At 38.0% G+C, this 23,079-nt stretch overlaps 1 protein-coding gene across 3 annotated transcripts in view; it reads right to left on the bottom strand.

The window, feature by feature from the left end:
• LOC144044198 (guanine nucleotide-binding protein G(olf) subunit alpha) overlaps positions 1-23,079 on the bottom strand; it is a 65,690-nt gene that overhangs the window by 18,802 nt on the left and 23,809 nt on the right. For all 3 annotated transcript variants that reach the window (XM_077558453.1, XM_077558454.1, XM_077558455.1), the window contains one exon: positions 14,037-14,134. In XM_077558453.1, the coding sequence (XP_077414579.1) occupies positions 14,037-14,134 (98 nt within the window). The remainder of the gene's footprint in view (positions 1-14,036; positions 14,135-23,079) is intronic.

Here is a 23,079-nt window from a genome sequence, read left to right as displayed (position 1 = left end):
AACACACACACTGTGTGTGATTTTCATTTAATATATGGGATAGGCACTATTTAGTGAGGCTGAGCGATATAGAAAATGGATGAATAAACAGATTTGGTCTTTTTGTTTAGTATTTTTTTTTCCATTTAATGTTAGATTTGGATCCATGTTGTCTAACATTGGTTATCATTTTCAAATCTAACTATTTTCTTCCAATATTTGTGTAGTTTTCAATATTTGTATTTATTTTCTAATATTGTCACATTTTTGTCAATTTATTGACTATATATACGATTTCATATTTCTATTTAGTATTTTTCTAATATTTTGGTGTATTTTTCCATCTTACAGATGTATAATTTCGCAAAAAAATCGGATTTTTTTGGGTACATTATTTTTTTTAAATAGAATTTTAAAAAATCCTTATATATCCATTACAATTTGTTGTGTTTTTCCTCTAACAGTTTTGTATTTTTGCCTAATACTTTGCATTATAAGTTTGCAAAAGTTTTTATTACATGTTATTTTTGTTTTTGTGTTTCTTTTCTAATGTAAATGTTTTCTAAACTACTTTTGTATTTTGTTAGCCTGATAGTGAAGGGGTGGGGTGTGTGTGTGTGTGTGTGTGTGTGTGTGGGGGGGGGGGGGGGGGTGTACAGCAAGAGTAGAGTTGCCTTGATTTAATCTTTGTGGATTACTATAACCTGGTAGAACGAGAGAATGAGAAAATGGTAGTTTTTATTTATACTTTAACAGTAAGTTAAAAATGACTTAAGCATTTATGATATTACGTAAACAATTGTCTTCCTAATGTTAACTTTTCAAATTTCTGTGTCTCCTATTATAGCAATTTTTTTCTAATATTTTCGGATTTCTGTTCTAGGTATTTTTTGGGGAGATTTTTTGTCTGAAAAGTTAAATTTTTTTTCTTGTGCACAAAGATGAGGACTAAAACTAGCATGGGATGAATAACAAGTCACGTAAAAGTGACAAAGCAAGTCGGGACGGCTGCGTTGCCTTGACAACGGGTGAGATACACACAGCGGCTAAATCTTGTGACATGTTGCATGGTGCTACGCGGGGCAGCTTTAGGCTTTCGACACTTAAAAGCAGATACAACCATGAAGTGTGAAAGGAGACACGATGCACGTGGAACCGTTTCAGTGTTCACACAAGTTGGAATTTGAACTGATTAAAAAAAAAACTTTTTTTTTTTCCATTTTCTTGCCTTTTTGTGGCCTTTCACAATCTTAATACAATTAGAATAATGACAATGGTCATTAGCCAAGCGCAGGGCATCGAAAGGCAAACAACAGTCAGGACATTGAGAACATACAAATTCCATGCAGTAAGCCCGCAGCCCTAATTTGAACCTATTTTGATAAATAAAATTTCAAACAAACAAAAACAAAACAATGACTCATCATTTTTAAAGGTGCAGCGTGTAAAAGTTCACGACTCGTTGCCGCTAACTGGGGGACTCAGCGACCACCACCTGCACGCCCCCAGCGGTGGAAGGTAGGCAGGCGGCAGTTGACCCACTGGGTCTGACACTAGCCACAAGCACCACCAGGTCTAACTACGTTCACAAAGTTGTCCTTTTGGTAATCGGGAAGATGGCGGCAAAACATGTCAGCCTCCTGTAAGGACCAGCCCGACCTATATAATATAATTAGCAACTATTAGACCTAGAGCTGCTCAATTATGTGGAAAATATTAATCATGATCATATTGGTAATAATTGAAATCATGATTAGGATGGTCATTTATTTTTTGGTACAAAACACGAAAATGTGTAAACATAAAAAAATTTAAAAATTGAATTATGCAAGTTCCTTTTGGATGAAACAAAATGTTGTAAGTTTATTTTAAAATAAAATAAAAAGGTTACAAATGTATAAATTTAAACAACTCAAAATTAGTATTAATAATCTTTTTTTTTTTTACGATTATGCTGATTTATTCACTGTGGAGCGTAATAATTGAAATTGTAATTGAATTTCGATTAATTGCACAGGCCTAACGAGACCTATGATTATATTTTTAAAATGTATGTTGATATGATAGAACATATTTTGTAAGCATATTATTGAAATCAATAGTGGGGTTTTAAAACCCAAAAAATATTATTTCAGCGCTAAATATTACACACTGTAATTTAAAAAAAGACCTATATATCCCAATATAGCATTTTTCCTCAAAATTGCATTAAATTAATGGCAACTTTTTATTCTATTCTTTAAAACAGCCACAGGCGGCTGCCGTCGCGTATCAGTACTCCCATCTCTACTTTTTAAAATTTTTGGACTCTTTCAGGAAGGAATGTGTAAATGCACCAAATGTATTGACTAACCCTAAATCACTCCTATTAGCCAATCCCTGACTTGTATTTCTGTGATCAACATCCCTGATAATAGCAGTCATTTTGCCCCTTATAATCCTAATGGGAAATATTCGTTGGGTTTCCACCAAGTATAACTGCGTGCACGACACTGTTGCTGATACTGTTTGCACGACAGGAAAGTGCAAATGAGTGGAGGGGAATGGGGCGTCCCACAGGGAGCTGCAACAACCTTAAGGACACAGTGGTTTGTGAAGATGGGAGTTCCACTGAGCTTCCCAACTGATCACGTTGTGGAGTTGGTCTTAACACACACACACACACACACACACACACACACACACACACACACACACACACACACACACACACACACACACACACACACAAATAATGCGCCTTTGAAACAACATCAGTCAGCTGACAACAGTGTCATCTGATCCCAGTAAAGGGCATTTGGAAATAATCTTGATTATTAGAGATCTTTCAAATATAATTGTCGCCGGCACATTTACGACTTCATATCTTTCTAGCTACTATCTGAGTGAGGAGGGTGTGAGCCAATGGGAGCGCAGAGGAGGCGGGGCTTTTGCAGAACGTGACACCAAGCGCCACATGTCCGGAGCAGGCGCTAAAGTGCAACTAATCAAAACATTTTGCTGCAATTGACAGTTTCTAGTTGCGGATGAGACAGAAATAGACGCACATTTTTGCCTCAGGGGATACTTTGATTTTTAAGAGAAGGCGCCATGACCAAACAGTTTGTGATAGTCAAAATAAATTTATTTTCTTGTATTTTTTTTTATATATACTTTGTCCTAGAATTCAGTATTGTCTTTTTTTTCAAATATTTTTTGGGGGGGGCTATAAAGTTCATATTTCCAATGCTTTGTCCATGTTTGGCAAAAAAATCTGTGTATACTTGACACCCATTGAAATGCACCGGGGGGGGTTTAATAAAAAAACTTAAAACCCCCAAATTTTTTAAATAAACGATAAACATCCCACATGCCTTTTCCACGAAAAACAAGGGCAAGAGAGGTGGGGGGAGAGAGAAAAAAAACAAAAACAAAAACAAAAACAAAAACAAAAAACTATCTGCGAATATGTGAAACTGCAAGTATGCAGAGGTCCACTGCAATTGTATTTTGTGTCTAATGTTTTTATATTTGTCCAGGGCTCAAATTGGAGGTGGTACCATCCTGACTATGACGGGTGACTACTGACACCAGGTTTCGGTCTTATTTTAAGGTATCGGTACTCGCGGCGATGACCGATACCATTACCATTTCTTTTTCTCCAGAAAAAAATAAAATTAAATACCGACCATTTCTGAGGGAGCGTGGTAACCTAAACCTAAAATTTTAGGAGCACAGGAAGAAAATGTAGGGGCGCACACGTAAATGGACTTGCAAAATAAATGCCAGTATTCACATTTCAAAGCATTTTCATGATATTACTGATAAATACTACAATGTTTTTCATTCATAATTTTTGTACAAGTGTCTACACGTCATACACCATAAATATAAATTTACATCTTAAATACTAAAAATGATGTTTAGACCAGAAATGCAAGTATTATCAGAACATTTCACACACAAGAATTTGCAGTGGTGGCGCATGAGTTTAGCGATGATTTCATATTCAGCATTTTTATATTGCATTCATGGCTTATGATCCATACTAAAACCATTCAAATGAGCTCATTTATTTGAACACATGAATATTTATTATTTTTTATTTTTTTATTTTTCTGGAGAAAAAGAAAAAAATGAACACATTAATATTAATGCTTTAACTCTTTCACTGCCACTGACGTTTAAAGACGTCAAGTAAAAACCTACGGAGGGCTTCCAATGACGTCAAAAGACGTCATCCAATTTTTTTTTTTTTTTATGTGTTTCCATAGTCCAAACACAACATTTTCTGGGGACCTTGAAAGATCAGTCAAAATGCTTAAATCAGCTGGCACTGGGGACAACCCGTTTCTGAAAACGTCTGGCAGTGAAAGAGTTAAAGGATAACGCAAGTATTACAATATATACAGTGTAGTTGATGCAATGCACTAGCTCAATTTAGAATGTTTTGTTTACTTATTGCCGTCCCCAAACGGCGCCACTGATCGTGTGAAGACATAGTTTGGCAGATTAAAAATACTGTATATCACTCAGCACTTGAACGTCACTTGGGATGCCGCATCCCCGTCGTCCTCAGACCAGCTACGACTCATCTTTAGCACGCAGTTGTTGCCCGTGTATTATTGGACGGGCTAGCTGAAGATAGCAACATGAGGCTAACAAAGTCGCGAGTGATGGCACCGTTTCGTTGTTATTTTGCGGCAAGTGTAGCTTCAATGAGAAAAGTCTTACTTAAGTGAATGGCCCGGCGACAATCATTAAAAATTCATCCATTAGTACATATTAAATTGTAAATATAGTTCAGCGTTGTTGTAAAACACTATTATGTTTATTGTATATACTGTGTTTTTATCCGGAGCCACCGGTACTCTGCCTCGCAAGCAGGAAGTGGGCGTGTGCGACGATCGCTCCGTGATCTGTTTCTTCTTCGGTACAATAAAGTAAAAAAAAAAAAAAAAGGTTTTTCTTCAGTAGTTACTTCAGGTCTTTCCTGTACACTGCTGTTGATAAAACGCCTCCATAATGTTAAAGTTAAAGTTAAAATACGTTGCTGCCGAGCTCAATCAACACAGCTGGAGCGCTGCGGCTGTGTTGCGCCATATTGCCAAATTTGGTGGTGGCGGCCGCCTCTAAATTTTCTACATAGGAAAAACCCTGTTGTCTTATTAATTTTTTTGTAGCTTAATTTTTTCTAGTTATGTATTTTAATATTTGTGTGCTTTGGTGTGTTATTACAAAAATTCTAGAGGTGGAACAATAAATCAATCAATAACTAATCGATGATCAAATGAACAACTATTTTGATAAACATCTATTTTTACTTTGGAAAACAGTGATTAACATTTTTGCTGATTCTCTGACACGGTACAGACCAAACCGTTAACTGAATCGTAATCAAATCACGTTTCTGAACTGTCAAATTGAAATAATGTGCTGTTTTTCAATAAAGGGATAACAATAAGAAAATGTTTTTGACTTGATTGTGGATTAATCGAAAAAGTCAAGTTTATCAAAAAAGAATCGCTAGTTGCAGTATATTTGTGTGTGTATTTTTTTCTAATGGTTGTGTATTTTGCATCCAATATTTTAGTATTTTTGTCTATGCGTTGTAGTTTTTTTTTTTTTTTTTTTTACAATATTGTTGCCTTAAACATGTTTGTATTTTTAATTTAATATGTGTTTTTTTCCTCCCAATATTCAAATGATTTCATCTAATATTTTTCTATTTCACAGTTTGTGCTACTCTAGCCTCCAAATCACATAAAATCATGTTGGTGGTGCACTAAATGAACACAATGATTTTTTTTTTTTAGGGATAACCTTAAAATCATCAATTTTGAAATTCAAAAACGACCTCTAAAATGTCAACTTATCTTCTTAAAAAATCTTGTAAAAAAAATGTTACATTAAAGTGACTTAACCTGTGAGAGGGGAGTGGGGGGGGGCTGTGTATATAAATACATGCTCTCTCGAGCTCTTCCATGAAGAGAAGAGGCTCCTTATTGAGCAAAGCGACTGTTTGCAAAGCTCTGTTTCGCTGGGCCCTCCAGGGGCCGGGGCCTGGCTGACAATGGCGGCCATTCTTAGCATTTTACTGCCCCAGATGACTGTGTCAGTGCCACCACCACACCCGGGGGGGCTGGTGGCGGGGTCCCGTGACCAGCACGAAAAGAACCAGCCCGAGACAACCAGAACGCGGCCCGACTTCCTGTGACGCTGCTGCGGACACGTCAGTCAGTCCTGGATTCACCACACGTCACCACAATTAAAACACAATTTTGAAAGAATACTTAAGAAACATCTCGCATGCTTGAAAAAAAAAAAAAGAGTACAATTCTAAATCAAAATCATCAGTCCATATTAGTGCCTTTCACACTGCATTCCTAGCATTTATTTGCCTTTTTTCCCCCACAATCTTTCATCAGTGCTACTCGGAGGGGAGCACATACCTAACCACATGTATGACAAAAATGCTATTTTAAATATGGACAAAATACGTACTCTTAATATACTTCATTTTTAATAATTAATTTTTCTATGCATAAACAAAAAAAAAACACTATTGTAACGCAACAAAGGGTTTGAAGCAAACAAAATAACCACAAAATGTACTGTGATTTATTTTTTACAGTGCATAAAAAAAAAATCGATATATATATTTTCTAAATATTTTCTTTTTTCCCAAGATTTGTTTCGCCATTTAACCCCGTTTTTTTTGTTGTTGTTGCTTTGAATACTTGCAAATTCAATAAATAAAGTTTTGGGGGGACATGCATCGAATGCTTGTCAGTGTTTATATTATATATTATATATATATATATATATATATATACATACATATTTTGGGTTTTGCAAAATAAATTAAATATTTTTTTATTTTTATTAATCAAGGCACCAATGATTCCCGCGTTCATGCGCACTCCTCCTATTTCCTGGTTCTCAACCAATCACCAGCCTCTCTCTTTCCCTGAGACAGACCCTTCAGCAAGACAACATGATGACCTCATCGACATTTGTCTAAGCAACATGTGAGTGTATTTTGTCAAATGCTCTTGGTTACATTACAGGTGTGCGTAACATGTGCATATAGTTTGCTGAAGCTTAGTTCTTAACTTTTCTACTCGTCTAAGCAGATGGAAATTAGCTATAAAGTTAGCTATAATCTGATACAGAGCATCTATCTCTACTGTTGAGTTTGATCTGTTCTGTACATGGTCCTTGCCAGATAAATGAATAAACTCAACTAAAATAATCTACTAGTGCATCAAATCAATCTGGTACTACAATATTTGTTCTTTCACTGTTAATATCCATTGTGATCACTTCCTGTATGTGGACTTGTGTGTCCCAATACTTTGTCTTTGATGCATCCGAAGCGCTGTGCAATGGAACCAGTTCTGCAGCATCCAAAAATAGCCGGCGATCAATCAACTGGCAGACACATATCTGTGCTGTTAAAACATATAAATGTGCAACACGCAGGGGGGATCGATAGATTCCAAAAGCGTCGATAGGAACACTCTCTTTGGCTCCGGCTTATTTCCTGCCCAGAGTCTGGTTCCTGCGTAAAGTTAGCATGTGGACATTTTATAGATTTTTTAAAATATATTTTTTACTGCGATGAAACAAACATTTAAGTAATCATTCTATAAGAAAAACACTTTTTGGACAGCAAAATTGTACAACATCCATTTTTAGAAAAAAATAAAATCTCATTCAACCACCTTCCGAGATCAATTTTCAGGCTTGGCTATATATACTCATGTACACAGACTATTACAGAGATTATATTATGCTACAAATAAACAAAATGCTGGCTTTTAGAAAAAAGAAAGTATGTTTCAACAAGAACATAATGTTTAAAATCTCTTAATTTAGCACGCAATGTTTTCGAATAGGTATTTCAAGACCCTTTTTTTCCACATTAACACGTCATTAGAATTTGACTACAGTGGATCTTAACCTTGTTGGAAGCATTAAACCCACCAGTTTCCTTTTGTACATTCACAAAACCGTTCTTTATTTAAAAAAAAAAACGTTTATTTTTCCAATTGAAGAAATAAGTATCGGGTTTACTGGTGAACAAAATGACCAGGAAGAATAGCTTTTCCATTGAATCTAATTCTCTTCATCTTGAATTCATAAAGCATGTTTTTGCATTCCCCATCTTCATGCATCTTAAGGAAGTGTTCCTTTAGTTTTGCTACCACGCTGACTAACATCACTCAACTCGATATTTATAGAAACAACCACAGCTGCTTTTTTTTTTTTTTAAGATGGAACACAGGACAGCAGATAAAAACAGCAGAGGCCCCAGGGTTGAACCTTGTGGAACACCATATGTTCCGCTCGACGTGAATTCATAACGCACGTATGTGTGAACACTTTCTTTTTTTCGCTTGACATAGTTAGTATGAAGGGATAACAATAATAAGCAACAATAAATATATAAATAATAGAGAAATCACACGACGTACCATCACAAAAGCCACAAGTCGACTACTGAGCGCACCAAATTCCCTGCAGCACAGATAGGCCATTCAATGAAGCGTGATGATGGCCTAGCAGAGCATGTCATCACGAATAATCTGAGTCTGGTGTGTGTCTTGACCTCCACCAAATCCCTGACACTGACTCACCTGACCCAGGGTTCGATCGAAACCAGATTAAGAACCACGGCTCAACCCAGCCGTCCAACCTTCTGCAAGGTCAATATCGAGTACATACTCCAAGTCGTGGGCAGACAAACTCATGTAACTTGAGTACAGTACTATTTGCGTGCAAGCGATTTAAATTTCTCCATAATATGTAACCCACCTTAGCAAAAGGAATAACAGTGACCCACGCATATTTCAGAAACGAGGTTTTGGCTTGATCAAAAAAAGACAATGATTTCAGCTTTCCAATTTCACCATCGTAGTATTTCACATTATTTTCAATTTTTTTTGTAACTGTTGTTAATTGTATATTTTCGCCCATTTGCCGGGCATATCTACTGATTTAGTCGATGAGTGTCGCAATTGTTTTGTTCTGTCAGCAGACACATCGCATGCTACTCGCCTTGTTGATCACTTCCGCGTTTCCCAAGCCGTACATAATTTTGTTATTCCACTGGGATCCTGACATGTGTCGTGTACTGCGATTACAAAACAGCATTGATGGAGCCAATTCAGACATACAGCCAGACAGTAACTGCCCAAAACCGTGTTAGTAAGCCCCCACCCCCCAACAACAAATGCAGCCCCACTAATCTAAATATGGTATTCTGGCTAAAATTGTGAGCAGCAAACTCCAGCCGTTTTTATCCATCTAAGGGGGGGGGGGGGGCATTTTGCCACTTGCCGTCGACTCAAGATGACATCAATGTTGCTCAGGTCGTAGGTAACAACCAATCACAGCTTAGCTTCAGAAAACAGGTGAGCTGTGATAGGTCGTTGCTGAGCAACATTGATGTCATCTTCAGTCGACAGCAAGAGGCAAAATGGCAGCCCCCTGAGATGGATAAAAAAAAAATTGCTGGATTTTGCTTCATAACTCCTATTCCACCAATGTAATATTAATCAGAATGTCATGTTTAGACTAGTGACGTTACATATAACAAATTATTGTCAAGAAATGTTTAAGGCTGACTTCCCCTAAAAAATATATATATATATATACCCGTATATTTTCAGACAATTATTTCCTAACACCTCACAATTTATTTATTTCATGAAAATCTAACTTTTAATTGATAAAAAGAGTAGAAATTACTGCCTGGTAGCATCCACCTGAGTGAGTTGAGGCTCATTTTACTCTGGCGGTCACATATGTCCCCTTTAATCCCTGGGCGTTATTTGACCATTTTTTGGCTTTTTGTTGGTTCTGACCAAGCCATTTCAAAATAAAATAACGCCCAGGGGTTAATATGCTCATTATAATAAAAAGAAAGAAGGTTCTATCTGACTTCAAGTTCCAAAGGAAAATAGGTTTTGTAACATCCCTTACAACAAGGGGTGTTCCAAGTTTTCCCCGCAAGGCTACATTGGTTCGAATCCTGTGAGCACACAGACAGGCTAAGAGCACAGAAAAGAGGAAGCGTGCGCTGTGAGGCGGAGCTTGGAGAGGCCATGTGAGCGTCACCTGACTGCCCCCCCCCCTCTCCTTTCTGCTCTCAGACATAGGACATGACCTGCGGTCAAATTTATGTTCAAGGAGTCCGGTGTGTTTGACAAGAAGAAGAAGAAGAAAAGCCTGCTGAGGCTTCAGCGTTTCGGCACTTTTTGGATGTGGGTCACATAAATAAAAATGTTACATTAGAGGTTTTGGTTTTTAAAAATAAATACATGTGATGCATTGTAAATGTGATCTACTGGAGCTAACCCTAACCCTAACATTAAGTTGCGAATATGGTACATTAGGGTTACATAGAACAAGGGTTTGTGGATAAAGCCAAACAGTTTTAGGGTTTTTACTTTCTGGACCAGAACATTAAAGGAGAAGTCAACCCTAGCCCCCAAAAAAAATTCTTGACAAAATGACAATAATATGTTATATGTAACCTCACTAGTCTAAACATGACATTCAGATAAATATTACATTTGTGGAATATGTGTTAAGCAGCAAAATCCAGCCGTTTTTATCCATCTCAGGGGGGGGCATTTGCTGTCTGACGATGACATCATAGTTGCTCAGGGCTCAGACAACGACCAATCACAGCTCACCTGTCTTCTGAAGTTGAGCTGTGATTGGTTGTACCTGAGACCTGAGCAACAGTGATGTCATCTTCAGTCGACAACAAGTGGCAAAATGGCCGCCCCCCTGAGATGGACAAAAACAACTGGATTTTTGCTTCATAACTCATATTCCACAAATGTAATATTAATCAGAATGTCATAGTTACACTAGTGAGTAGGGGTGTGCCCCAAAAAATCGATTCTCATAAGAATCGCGATTCTCATTTAGTACGATTCAAAATCGATTTTAAATGTCCCAAAATCGATTTTATTTAAATTATTTTATACTGTCTTCCCTTTGTTTGTGTGTGCCTTTATCGGGAGCGCTGTTCATGTTGTACCCGATTTGGCCACTTAGGGGCAGTGCGGTTCCGCGCGGTCTGATACAAAAGTTGTTTTTTTGCAGCGTGGAGCCGTTCTTTTGAGTGATAAAAGTGCAGCGAGTAGCGCGCTAATTAGCATTAGCGAGTCAGACTGGAGTAGATCATTACGATTCCTTGAACATCTACTGTATAAATTGAAGCAAAAATCATTGTCGATGAAATCATTGTGGGGGGGAATTATTGTACATTTAGACCAGATATAAAATGTGTGATTAATCATGAGTTAACTATTGAAGTCATGCAATTAATTACAATTAAAACATTTAATCGCCTGACGCCCTAATTTTTAATAATCTTTTCTTTGTTGAAAAAAGATTATTTAAATTTAATGTACATTATTGTACATTTAGAACAGATATCAAATATATGATTAATCATGAGTTAACTATTGAAGTCATGTGATAAATTACAATTAAAAAATGTAATCGCCTGAAGACCTAAATTTTTATAATCTTTTCTTTTTGAAAAAAGATTATTCAAAAAAAGAAAAGAAAGAAAGAAAGAAGGCCGTCAGGCGATTACATTTTTTAATTGTAATTAATCAAATGACTTCAATAGTTAACTCATGAGTAATCACAAATCTGTTCTAAATGCACAATAAGAACTTTTTTCTAGGTTTTCATACTCTTGTTAACAAAAGTAGGAAAAATGTTCAACTAAGTTCAAATGAATTTTTGACGTCTAGAGCCGTCAATGGCAGTGAAAGAGTTAAATATGCTATTTTATATAGCAGGAACTATTAAATTGATGAGTGGACCTTAACCTTCATTTAAATCAATGGTAGGTGAAGAACTGGTCCAAGACTTTTAACACTATGTTTAACTTGAAATATATTTTTTATATATATATTTTAATTATTGTACAGTTGATGTTGACACTGTAAGTTGTTTCATTTAAATGCCAACACGGCGATACTGGATAGACACGGGTCACTTGAAAATACCGTGCATGTTATAAAAAAAAGAGTCATATTGTACACTTAGACCTACATTGTAAATCCATTAAAAGTAAGTCACTGATTAAGTGCGCCTTTGACCGAAGCCTGCCAGATAAAGACAGCCAACCTTTGGGATGGGGGGGGGGGGGGACACAATTGTCCTCATTGCTCACCAACAGACTACATGAAGAAGAACGCTTCTTTCTTTACAGGCACGCGGTGGCGCTACAACAGCCTCCCGAACATCAGCGCCGGCCTTGCCACACACTCCCCTTATTATCAGTATTTCCAAACAGCGTCAGGAGTTGTACAACTGTTTGGAATTAAAAAACAAAAAAAAACAAAAAACAGTCTGTGCAGGTGCTGGGGCCAAAAAAAAAACCCGATGGTGACCCACATACGCTTTTGTCCCGCTGGGATGTGGCAATTCATAGATTTGCAATGGATTTTAACATACACGGTACAAGTCATCGACCGCCCACAAAGTCAAAGCTACTTCGACTGCTCACGTTGCATGACCCGGGTTGCCGTTCCGCTTAAAGTACGGTAGGTGGCGCTAGTACGCGCTTAAAACTTCAACACATGTCAAAACCACTGCTTCCATTTTGGAACGCGACATTCGCAACATTGCCAACTAACTAACGAACTGTTACGCTCCACGCGGAGCAAGCTTTTTTCCCCATCTGCTGGAACTTGCGGGTCACTGCCCCACTTGGCCCTAATGCAAGTGGACTTTAATTGGTACATGTGAAAATTCTTTCCTAGGACTGTGCGCGCAGACATTGAATGGCTTTGTCCTTCCCAAGTGTGTAAGCTACATTGTTGTGACTTTCAGCTTGTCCTAAACAGGGGTCACTATGTAAGCTGGTCTAAATATTCGAACCAGCTAGCGCTGTCACTAGGGGTGTGAATTGCCTAGTAGCTGGCCATTCGATTCGTATCACGAGTCATAGGTCACGATTCGATTCAATACCGATTAAGCCCGATACCAATCTATAAATTGATTATTGCGATTTATTTATTTTTTTACTGAAATTTAGAAAATACTTATCAGTAAACTTGTACATGTACACTGTAAGATTTGTATGAAAATTGATTGATTTATCTGAAAATTCAGGCTTATAACTGAGCCACTGCATTTAACAAACAGGTTGCAGTCTGTTTCATGTTTCTGAAACAAAATATTAAGGCTTAATGTTCCATTAATATAACATTCTTCCATGCTTAAAGTGTGAACCCTAAGTAAGACGTTTTGTTGAATATTCCCATAAAAAATTGATGTTTAAAAATCAATTCGGCCGCATATTGAATCAATTCGAGAATTGCGCGCTGTAATATCGCGATATATTGCCGAATAGATTTTTTCCCAACACCCCTAGCTGTCACTATGGAATATTTCTTGGGTCGATTGTTCAATTAATTATTTGACCAATTAATCGAATAACATTTTAACAATTTTTAGGTTTATATTTATATCAATTGAGAAAAAAAATCAATAAATGGACTACGGGGAAAAACCTGTAGATTACACTAATAGATTAGTTGTCAATTAATCAATTAATTCTAAACCCCTCTAGAGGATGACTACATTGGAATGTATTGGGTTATGCAGGTGTACCTTACGAGGTGTCTGGTGAGTGTATTTACAGTAAATGGGGGAGGGGTGTCTTTACATTATGTAGGCCAGCTCAGACTTTGCAAATGTCACACACACACACACACACACACACACACACACGCACACACACACACGCACACACACACACACACACACACACACACACACACACACACACACACACATAATTTTCCAGAGGACAAACACTCGACCGCCGCTTGTCTTGCCACACCAAGAACAAATACACGGCTGTCATATACACACATGGCACGACAACGGCGAACAACGCAGGGCTTTTTCTTCTTTTTTTTGCCACACAAGGACAACAGACGATGTCTTTTCAGGCCATAAAAAAAAAAAAAAAAAAAAAAACAGGATATTGCAAATTGTGTAACCTATGTAGAAACAAGAGTCAAACTCACTATTGTGCGCAGTCGATAAGCTGGTACTCGTTGGACCTCTCGAAGCACGCCTTTACCCCTTCATCGTCCCACAGCTTCTTTGCATGGTCAAAGAACTCCTATGGGGGGAGGGGGGGGGAGAGAGGAAGTGGCAGTGAGTGAAGCATGATGGGAAATAGATGGAGTCTTCTGTGACCAAATCATTCAGCTACATAATGACATAGCTACATAGTATATTTCCCAAACAGTCTACATGAGGTGTTTATTTACTCAACAGCAAATGGGGGATGGCACAGTTTTTGGAATAACATAAAGCAATGTTTGTGGTATTTTCCAATTTATGAAAATAAAAGTGGAGTATCAAACAAAACCGAAAAAGGACATTTGTGGAAAAATCCTGCCAGAACAGATACATGGACACAAACAACACCGCGGAATGAAAACATCAGAATCTACCGGAACTCTTTTCCTTCATTGCAGAGGAGGCAGAGCAACACTTGGCACATAGACACAGATGCACACAACATTGTGGGATGGCCACATGTCAGCGTCTATTACAGCTCCACAGCGAAAAAGACACCATCGCGACATGATGAAAGAACAAAATAAGTCGGCAGGGAAGATAAACTCCAAAGCGCACAACATTGTGGAGTGACCACATGGTCATCTCGAACCCAGATCCGTTACATTATGAAAGCATGAAATTCTCTTAATACTGTACAAGAAGTCGCAACTCAACCACAACAACGCCGTCTCGCCTCCTTGCATCAAAAATTTCTGCTTGCAAGTCAAAACGACAACAAAAACGGGCCCAACTTGTAACTGAAAAATTTGGGTGGGTCACTCATATCTCAAGGCTCCGTAGTGTCTGAATATATCAATGCAGGGCACAGTAGCTACAGTAAGCTATGCCTCGGATTAGGGCGGTTTAGTATCGACATTTTTTAGAATCGATTATTTGAATAATTGGATACAATTTTATTTTGCATTAAAGTGTGTTATAAATTATTTTTGCTTATTACAACTTGTAACCAATTATGATTTATTTGGTATTTTTTAGTGAGGGGAAAAACAACAACAATTAAGGGATATCACGTAAGAACCTTTTTGAAAGCAATTCAGTTACTGGTTCGCTCATTGTTTTTCAAAATAAAAGCGCATGTTTGCAATTGCAAACGTTTTATTTTGATTAAACATAAAATATAGCCTACTTGCATACAAAATAAATTTAATTAAATAAATTGCAAAATACAAACTTTTCTCTTAATTTTTAACATATAAAGAATTGACAGCTTTGTTTAAAACATTATGACAAAACTTGCAGGGAGCTAAATTTAAAAACTAAGCAAGTAAATAGTTCCCTAAAGTTTTCTACTGTGAATTGTTTTCCAAAATTTCAAAATAATTTCTTAATTTTTAAAAATAAAAAGTGTAGGGAGTGTCAGCATCATTTTTTATAAAGTGGAAATTTAAATAAAGTTCCCTGTATCTCACTGAGCGACAAATGCATGCGAAAGTAGCTAATTTAAATTTTTTTGTCAGGGTTCGTAAAAGCTTTCAAAAGATCTTTGCAAAAAGTGAAAAATTGTCTAAATATGTTTGAAATATCTTCACTAACCTGATGAAAACCCTCAATTCACTATGTTCGCAAGCATTCACTGCTCAGTGAGATACCAGCTTTATCGCTCGTCAGATCCGTAAAAAGGCCGATGCCCATGTTTGGGCATCTGATAATCGGACTTGGCCGATAATCGGTCTATCCCTAACGTAGGATGACAAAAATCAGAGAATAATGACTTTTTCACTACGTGCACTTTAACGAGTTTCTTCGGACGAGCCAATAAAACGCCGGCTCTACCGATATGTCAGTTTATCATAAATGCGGCGTCTCCTTTCTAAAAAAAGCAAAAGCTCCAAACATAGAGAGCCTTCCTGTTGTTGGGACGATGCCGTAAACAACGTTGTCGTCTTTTAGTCATCATCCTACTGCGGGACAATGGGGAGCATTATGAGAGACGCTCCCTCTTATCAATGACTTTGAGACATTTCCCAGGACTCTGTGCCGTGTGTTTGCCTTTTGCGCACCACGATTGGGCGAGCGAATCGCTCCTCCCTCTCCCAGAAGCGCCGCATGACCGTGTGCGCTTCTCGCTGGCTATGCGCTGCTCGAAGTAGCTCCCAACCGGAGGCAGATAAATGATCACATGCTCTGGGAGACATCCTCTCGGCAGATCCGGTGATTGAGTTGAGCGGGGAAGACAACCAATAACTGTTCGCTGCGCACTTTATCAGAGAGCGGACCTCTGCCAAGGCAGCAAGCATGAATTGTGTGAGAGGCCTGGTTCTGAAATGTCATCAGGAGTGGCTGTTGTTCCACTCCAGGCCTGTAGGTGGAGCCGATGTGCGTTTTCAAAAAGTGGTGGATCGCTTAGAAAGGAAGAAACCTCGGGTGCCGTCTTCTTCAAACGTACCCGGAAATTATTCACGGGTCCGCAAAGACTCAACGAGAGTGTTTATTTACTCACATACAAATGGGGGAGGTATGCTTTATTTTTGAAATAATATTACTTACAAACAAACAGTAAACAACATCTAGGAAGTGAGCTTATTTCACTTTGTACTTTTTTTTCCCCTGAAAAGGAAAAATGAGTTAATTTATATGAAATGATTTTAAAAAGCAGTGTTAATTCTAATATTTTTTTCTAAAAAAAAAAAGGACAGATAAGAATATGTTAAAGTACCAGATCGATAAGCAGTTATCGTTATCTTAACGATACCCATCCCTAATGCCACATGGTCGGCAGCACAGTGCCCTAGTGGTTCGCCTACCGAGAGGTTTGGGTTTAAATCTCAGTTCGAGACTTTCTTCTCCGCTTCTTCCCACATTTTAAAAACATGCTTGCTGGGTTAAGTTAAGACTTGACTTGTCCTTAGGTGCGAATGTGAGTCGTGTTTGCCTTTGTGTGGTGCGATTGGCTGGCGACCATTCCAGAATGTATCGGGCCGCTTATCCAAAGTTAGCTGGGATTTGCTCCAACTCAACCATGACCCCAATGAGGACGGATGGATGCAATGTGAAAGGGGCTCCTTTTAAAAAAAAAAAAAACATCTATGTGAACACACAGGCATTATTTAACTAAACAAATTGTAGCCGCTAGCACGTTAGCTTCACTCAATGCGGGCTCCCACTCGTGACCAGGATGAACTTGCCAGCCTTTTTCACGACTTCCTAATTTTTATTTTTTTTTACTAGCACGGTTGCTGCGTTCAACCGCACAAAAGGAACGGTAGCGTGTTTGCTTTCTTTTCAGCTGCCCTGAATACGATTTACTGATTACATTCTCCTTGCGCCGCTTCTTGCCAAATCTCACAACGAAGAGGAGGGGCTCAAAGTCCGAGGATGGGCGCGGACGCCGGGTAAGGGGTGCGAGAAGCAAGGGCGCTGATGGTGGAAGTGGTTTTTAGGTGTGTATGTGTGTGTGTGTGCGAGGGGGCGGGGGGCGGGGGGTGGGGTACTGTTGGAGGCTGCGTGTGCTCCTCAGGGCTCTTTTCCACAGAGGCGTGTGACACTGGGCCTTTGAATAAATGCAGTGTGCTGCAGTGCCCTACAGAGCAACTGATAACACTCAGAGACCAGGAGGGAATTTGCTTCAACACTTTTTTTTTTTTTAACCCTTTCCTGTGATGGGTATTAAGCGTCTAGCCTCGGCGACCGATCGTGATTGCCGTGTTGACTCCGAACGCCGCAAGTCAGGTTGATCCAAAAGGATGACTAAATCTCATGCGATTTATTATTGAAAATTTACTCTTCAATGGCGTGCATACAAAACACAAATGGAGTGGCGACTGTCCCAGCAAGTGCGAAATTAAAAGGTAAGCAGAGCTGCAGTGGTGTTGAAGCGGCCTTCACCAGTCTTTATGGCGGTGATATGGTTAAATTAGCCTGTGATGGCTTCATACAAACACCATTCATTTGCAGTCTGGCAGCGGAGGGGGTGAACATTTGCCCTGGAGTGAGTCTCAGAGTCTCCAGTAGTCACCAATGACACCACAAAATGTCATTAGATGGTTGCTAGAAAAAAATAATTGCTCATGGGGGGGGTCAGAGAAGTCACTAAATATAGCAACAAAGTCGCCAAGTTGGAAACTTGGAGTAGCCTCGCATTGTCACAATGCTCTAGCTCCGCCCCCAGTCATCATGGTAATGGGAGCCGTTACTCTGCATTATCAGAATTGAGTGGTCTCAACCCTTTTATTAACTCATTCACTGCCATTGACGGCTCTAAACGTCAAAAATTAATTTGAACTATTTCTATTGGTTTAACATTCTTTTTCCACTTTTGTTAACAAGAGTATGAAAACCTAGGAAAAAAATGTATTGTACATTTAGAACAGATATGAAATTTGTGATTAATCGCGAGTTAACTAGTGAAGTCATGCGATTAAAAACTTTAATCGCCCCGAATTTTTTATCTTTTCTTCTTTTTTTAATTCATTCACTGCCATTGACAGCTATAAACGTCAAAAAAATATTTTAACTATTTCTATTATTATTTTTTTTTAATTTACCACTTTAGTTGACAAGAGTATAAAACCTAGATTTTTTTTATTGCACATTTAGAACAGCTATGAAATTTGTGATTAATCGCAAGTTGACTAGTGAAGTCATGCGATTAATTACGATTAAAAACTTTAATCACCTGACGCCCCGAATTTTTTATATTTTCTTTTTTTATTCATTCACTGCCATTGGCAGCTATAAACATCAAAAAATCATTTAAACTATTTCTATTAATTTTTAAAAAATGTCCCACTTTTGTTAACAACTGTATGAAAACGTAGAGTTTTTTTATTGTACATTTAGAACCAATATAAAATTTGTGATTAATCGTGAGTTAACTAGTGAAGTCATGCAATTCATTTTTTTTTTTTAATTAATCACCTCTTGCACCTAATTTTTAATAATCTTTTTTTTAATGAATTCATGGCAGTGAATGAGTTAAGACTAGTGCTCCTGATCGGCCGATTTCCGCGGAAAAACACCTGATCAGCATATGCCAATCAATGCCTTGGACTGCCAATCACATAAAAACGATCCCCTGCAGCTCATACTTTGTAGCCTGCAGCCAAGCAGCCCGTGTACAGCATAGCATCCCTAATCCATGAATTGGCAATCAAAACGGCCGCCAATTCTTTTAATAGTTGACATTTATTTATTCTGTGATGCTATCTTAATGCTTAATTTGTGGCAGCCTTGAATCATAATATAAGTTTATGAATTTTCTGCGCTGTGAACCTGAAATAATGACCTGTTTTTGGATAATAAAGGGACGGAAATTGGGATAGCATGTTTAAAAAATATATATATATCTGATTCATCAATTCATTAATAACAATTATTACAATAATCGTCAGTGGGCAGCTCTAAAATTGAAAAATGTGCGGCTAATCCATGTGATCGGAATCGGTATCACGCATGATTATTGTATTGGAATCGGCAGCATAAATCAGAACAACCCTAATTGAGACACCTTAAAAGGCGTTTAAATAAAAAAAAAATTTTTTAAAGTATACATCTGTCGCCGTTAAACAAACTTAGAAGAGCGAGTCAAGTTATTAAAAGATCAACGACAATAACCACAAACTCCTCCAGTTAATAATGACCAATATAATAAAAGATTGTCGGGGGAAGTTATTATTGCCGCATGACTTTGCAATACTTTGGAAGAAAATAAACTGCAACGCATCACCAGATCTAGGGAAAGTGAAGAATAAAACTTGTAGAGCGTACGAAATCATTTAATCCAAAAAGGACAGTTGATGAAAGTGTGATTTTTGGAGCAAGAAAAAAAGTTTTAGACATTTGGTTACTAAAACAAAGTTGGAAAAAATGGTCGGCTTTGTCACTACTAATTATTTTTATCCATACATTTTAAAGTAACCCAAAAAAAAATAGTAGAGCACATTGATTATTGTTGATTCACTTGCATTTCCTGAACAGAAATATGAACTTGGTAGTTGAATGTTACGCTTGATAAATTTGTGACTTCTCAGAGAAGCGCAGTTTCCTCTTCCCTGTCCAAAATGGCAAAACTGGTTTATGGATGGAAGGAAATCAAATTCATTTTTTTTATTTTTTTTATTTTTTTTTTTACAGCGCCATAAAGTGTATCAAAATGTGCCACGTTGGAATGATGTCACTTGACACGTGCGGTGTAAAAATTAACACAACTTGCACGTTAAGTAACAAGCACCCGCCCGCACACAAAGTAGAGCAGTGGGCGTGGCTAGTGTGAAGTTGAAGCTCACCTGCCACACGACACTGTAACTCTAGCTCTGGGGCAAACAAACACAAGACAAATGCTAACCCGTTTTTTTTTTTTTTGCTGCATAGCCCTGAGAGGGCCTTTCTTTGCTCAATATTGACGGCGGGTTAACGGCCAAAACGTTTTGATGCGGGGTTTCCGTATGGAAATGCGTCGGGCTAGTAGCGAGGCTAGTAGCGAGGCTAGCATAGCAGCGGCGCTCGTATTTGTTTGCATTTGCATAGCCAAGTGCGTGTAACTAAATATTCTACTCGTTTCCATAAAAAGACTTATGCAAAACTCAACATTGTGTTTGCTATAGCATGTGTTACATTTAAGCATACTATACCATATATCATTTCATCCACTTAAAGTCATACAAACTTAAAGTCATACAAACTTGAAAAGACAACAAAACATCCTTTCCTCATCCCCAAAAAATTATTGAGCTTACTGAGAGCCACTGATGTTCACACATGGACATTAAAGTAGTGAGCGCATTTCAACTCTGTTGCTAACCAAAAGGGCAGCCCCAAAGCACCTCATATCGCAGAGGAATCGATGACTAACAATGACTACCGGTAACTTTTTAACTGAATATTGGACACACACAAAAATCAAAACCAGTAACGTCTCATCGGGCAACTTTCCAACATGAATAAGCCATGCTAGCAACGTAGCAGCCTTAGCTAACGTCGGCTCGTATGAAGTGCACGGTTTACATACAGCTTCGTGTCACGTGCACTTTTTGTGAGGGGTGTGGCTTCAAATCTTCCTAGCAGCTTGACAAGTGCTTACGCTATCTTGAAGCAACCATCTGACTGACAAACAAACAAACCGATTAACAGCTTGACTAACTCAGATGAATTCAAGTGTGGGCTACAATTTCTCCATGGTAGTATGTGACATCAACTGTAATGTACTGTCAATTACGGGTGTGAATTGTGTAGTAGCTGGCGATTTGATCCGTACGATTCATAGGTCACGATTCGATTCAATGTTGATTAATCGATACGAATCTATAAATTGATTATTGCAATTTTTTTTTAAACTCAAATTTAGAAAATACTAATCAGAAAACTTGTACATGTACACTGTAAGATTTGCATGAAAATGTATTTATTTATCTGAAACTTAAACAGCCTTATAATTGAGCCACTGCATTTAACAAACACATATTTTAAAAGTTACAAAAATACTAGGGGTGTTGGAAAAAATCGATTGGGCAATATATCGCGATATTTACAGCACACAATTCTCGAATCGATTCAATATGCGGCCGAGTTGATTTTTAAACATCAATTTTTTCATGGAAATATTCAACAAAACGTCTTACTTAGGTTTAGGATTCGCACATTAAGCATGGAAGAATGTTATATTAATGGAACATTAAGCCTTAATATTTTTATTTCAGTGCTGTTCAAACATGAAACAGACTGCAACCTGTTTGCTAAATGAAATGTCAGATTTTTCAGATAAATAAATACATTTTCATACAAATCTTACAGATTACATGTACAAGTTTACTGATTAGTATTTTCCAAATTTGAGTTTTAAAAAAATTCGCAATAATCAATTTATAGATTCGCATCGGGATTAATCGGTATCGAATCGAATCGTGACCTATGAATCGTGATACGAATCGAATGGCCAGCGACTAGGCAATTCGCACCCCTTAAAAATCCACTGAGCCGTTACAGCCAAAGGGGGCGGGGAACACCCGCAGCCCCGATCAACAAGAGCACAGGCCACCAGCGACGGCTACGAAGAACAGCGGTAAACAACGTGAGTGAACCACACGGGAAGGTAAAAGGGACTGGGGTTCCGGTTGCTATCCTCTTTTATACATGAGGATCTCGTCAGCCGGAACCCTGGAAATGACCTTTCATGAAGTTCCGAGCTGTTTCAGCACCGCCGCCTGGCGGTCGGGAGGGACGAAATAGAATAAATATTAAGGCTTAATGTTCCATTAATATAACATTCTTCCATGTTTAAAGTGTGAACCCTAACCCTAAGTAAGATGTTTTTTGTTGAATATTTCCATCAAAAGTGGATGTTTAAACATCTAGTCGGCCGCATATTGAATCGATTCGAGAATTGTGCACTGTAATATCGCGATATATCGCTGAATCGATTTTTTTTAACACCCCTAGTATTTTTGTAACTTTTAAAATATATGTTTGTTAAATACAGTGGCTCAATTATAAGCCTGTTTAAGTTTCAGATAAATAAATAAATGTTCATGCAAATCTTACAGTGTGCATGTACAAGTTTACTGATTAGTATTTTCTAAATTTGAGTTTAAAAAAATCGCAATAATCAATTTATAGATTCGACTACTGTCAATAATGTCTATTGATCATGAAATGTAAATAAATGTACGGACTCCTCCTCCAATCTAAAGTCGAGTAAATACTGCATTTCATTATATTTATGTTTTTTCAATAGCATTCGCAATGTTTCATATTACCTCGCTGCTGTACACACACACAGTAATTCTTATTTTTTTTCTTTTTAAGTGGACTTCAAGGAATAAAGACTTGTCTAGAGAGAGAGAAAAGAAAGACATACTCCGTTTTGTGCTCATGTAGCCAAAGGAAGAACACTCAAGTTTGCAGCCGACCTCGTGAAAGAAAGGAAATTGCTGGCGGGGGGAAAGTTTTATGGTCGGACGAGGCAAAGGTTGAGAGTGCGGCCGGCGGCGACATGGTGGCTTTGCTCGCGTTCAGCTGCTGGTGTTTGGGTTGTCCGACGCTCGC

The sequence above is a fragment of the Vanacampus margaritifer genome, chromosome 2 (genome assembly GCF_051991255.1).
Source record: "Vanacampus margaritifer isolate UIUO_Vmar chromosome 2, RoL_Vmar_1.0, whole genome shotgun sequence".
Classification (NCBI taxonomy): Eukaryota; Metazoa; Chordata; class Actinopteri; order Syngnathiformes; family Syngnathidae; genus Vanacampus; species Vanacampus margaritifer.
This window is presented reverse-complemented; position numbering and strand designations above follow the sequence as displayed.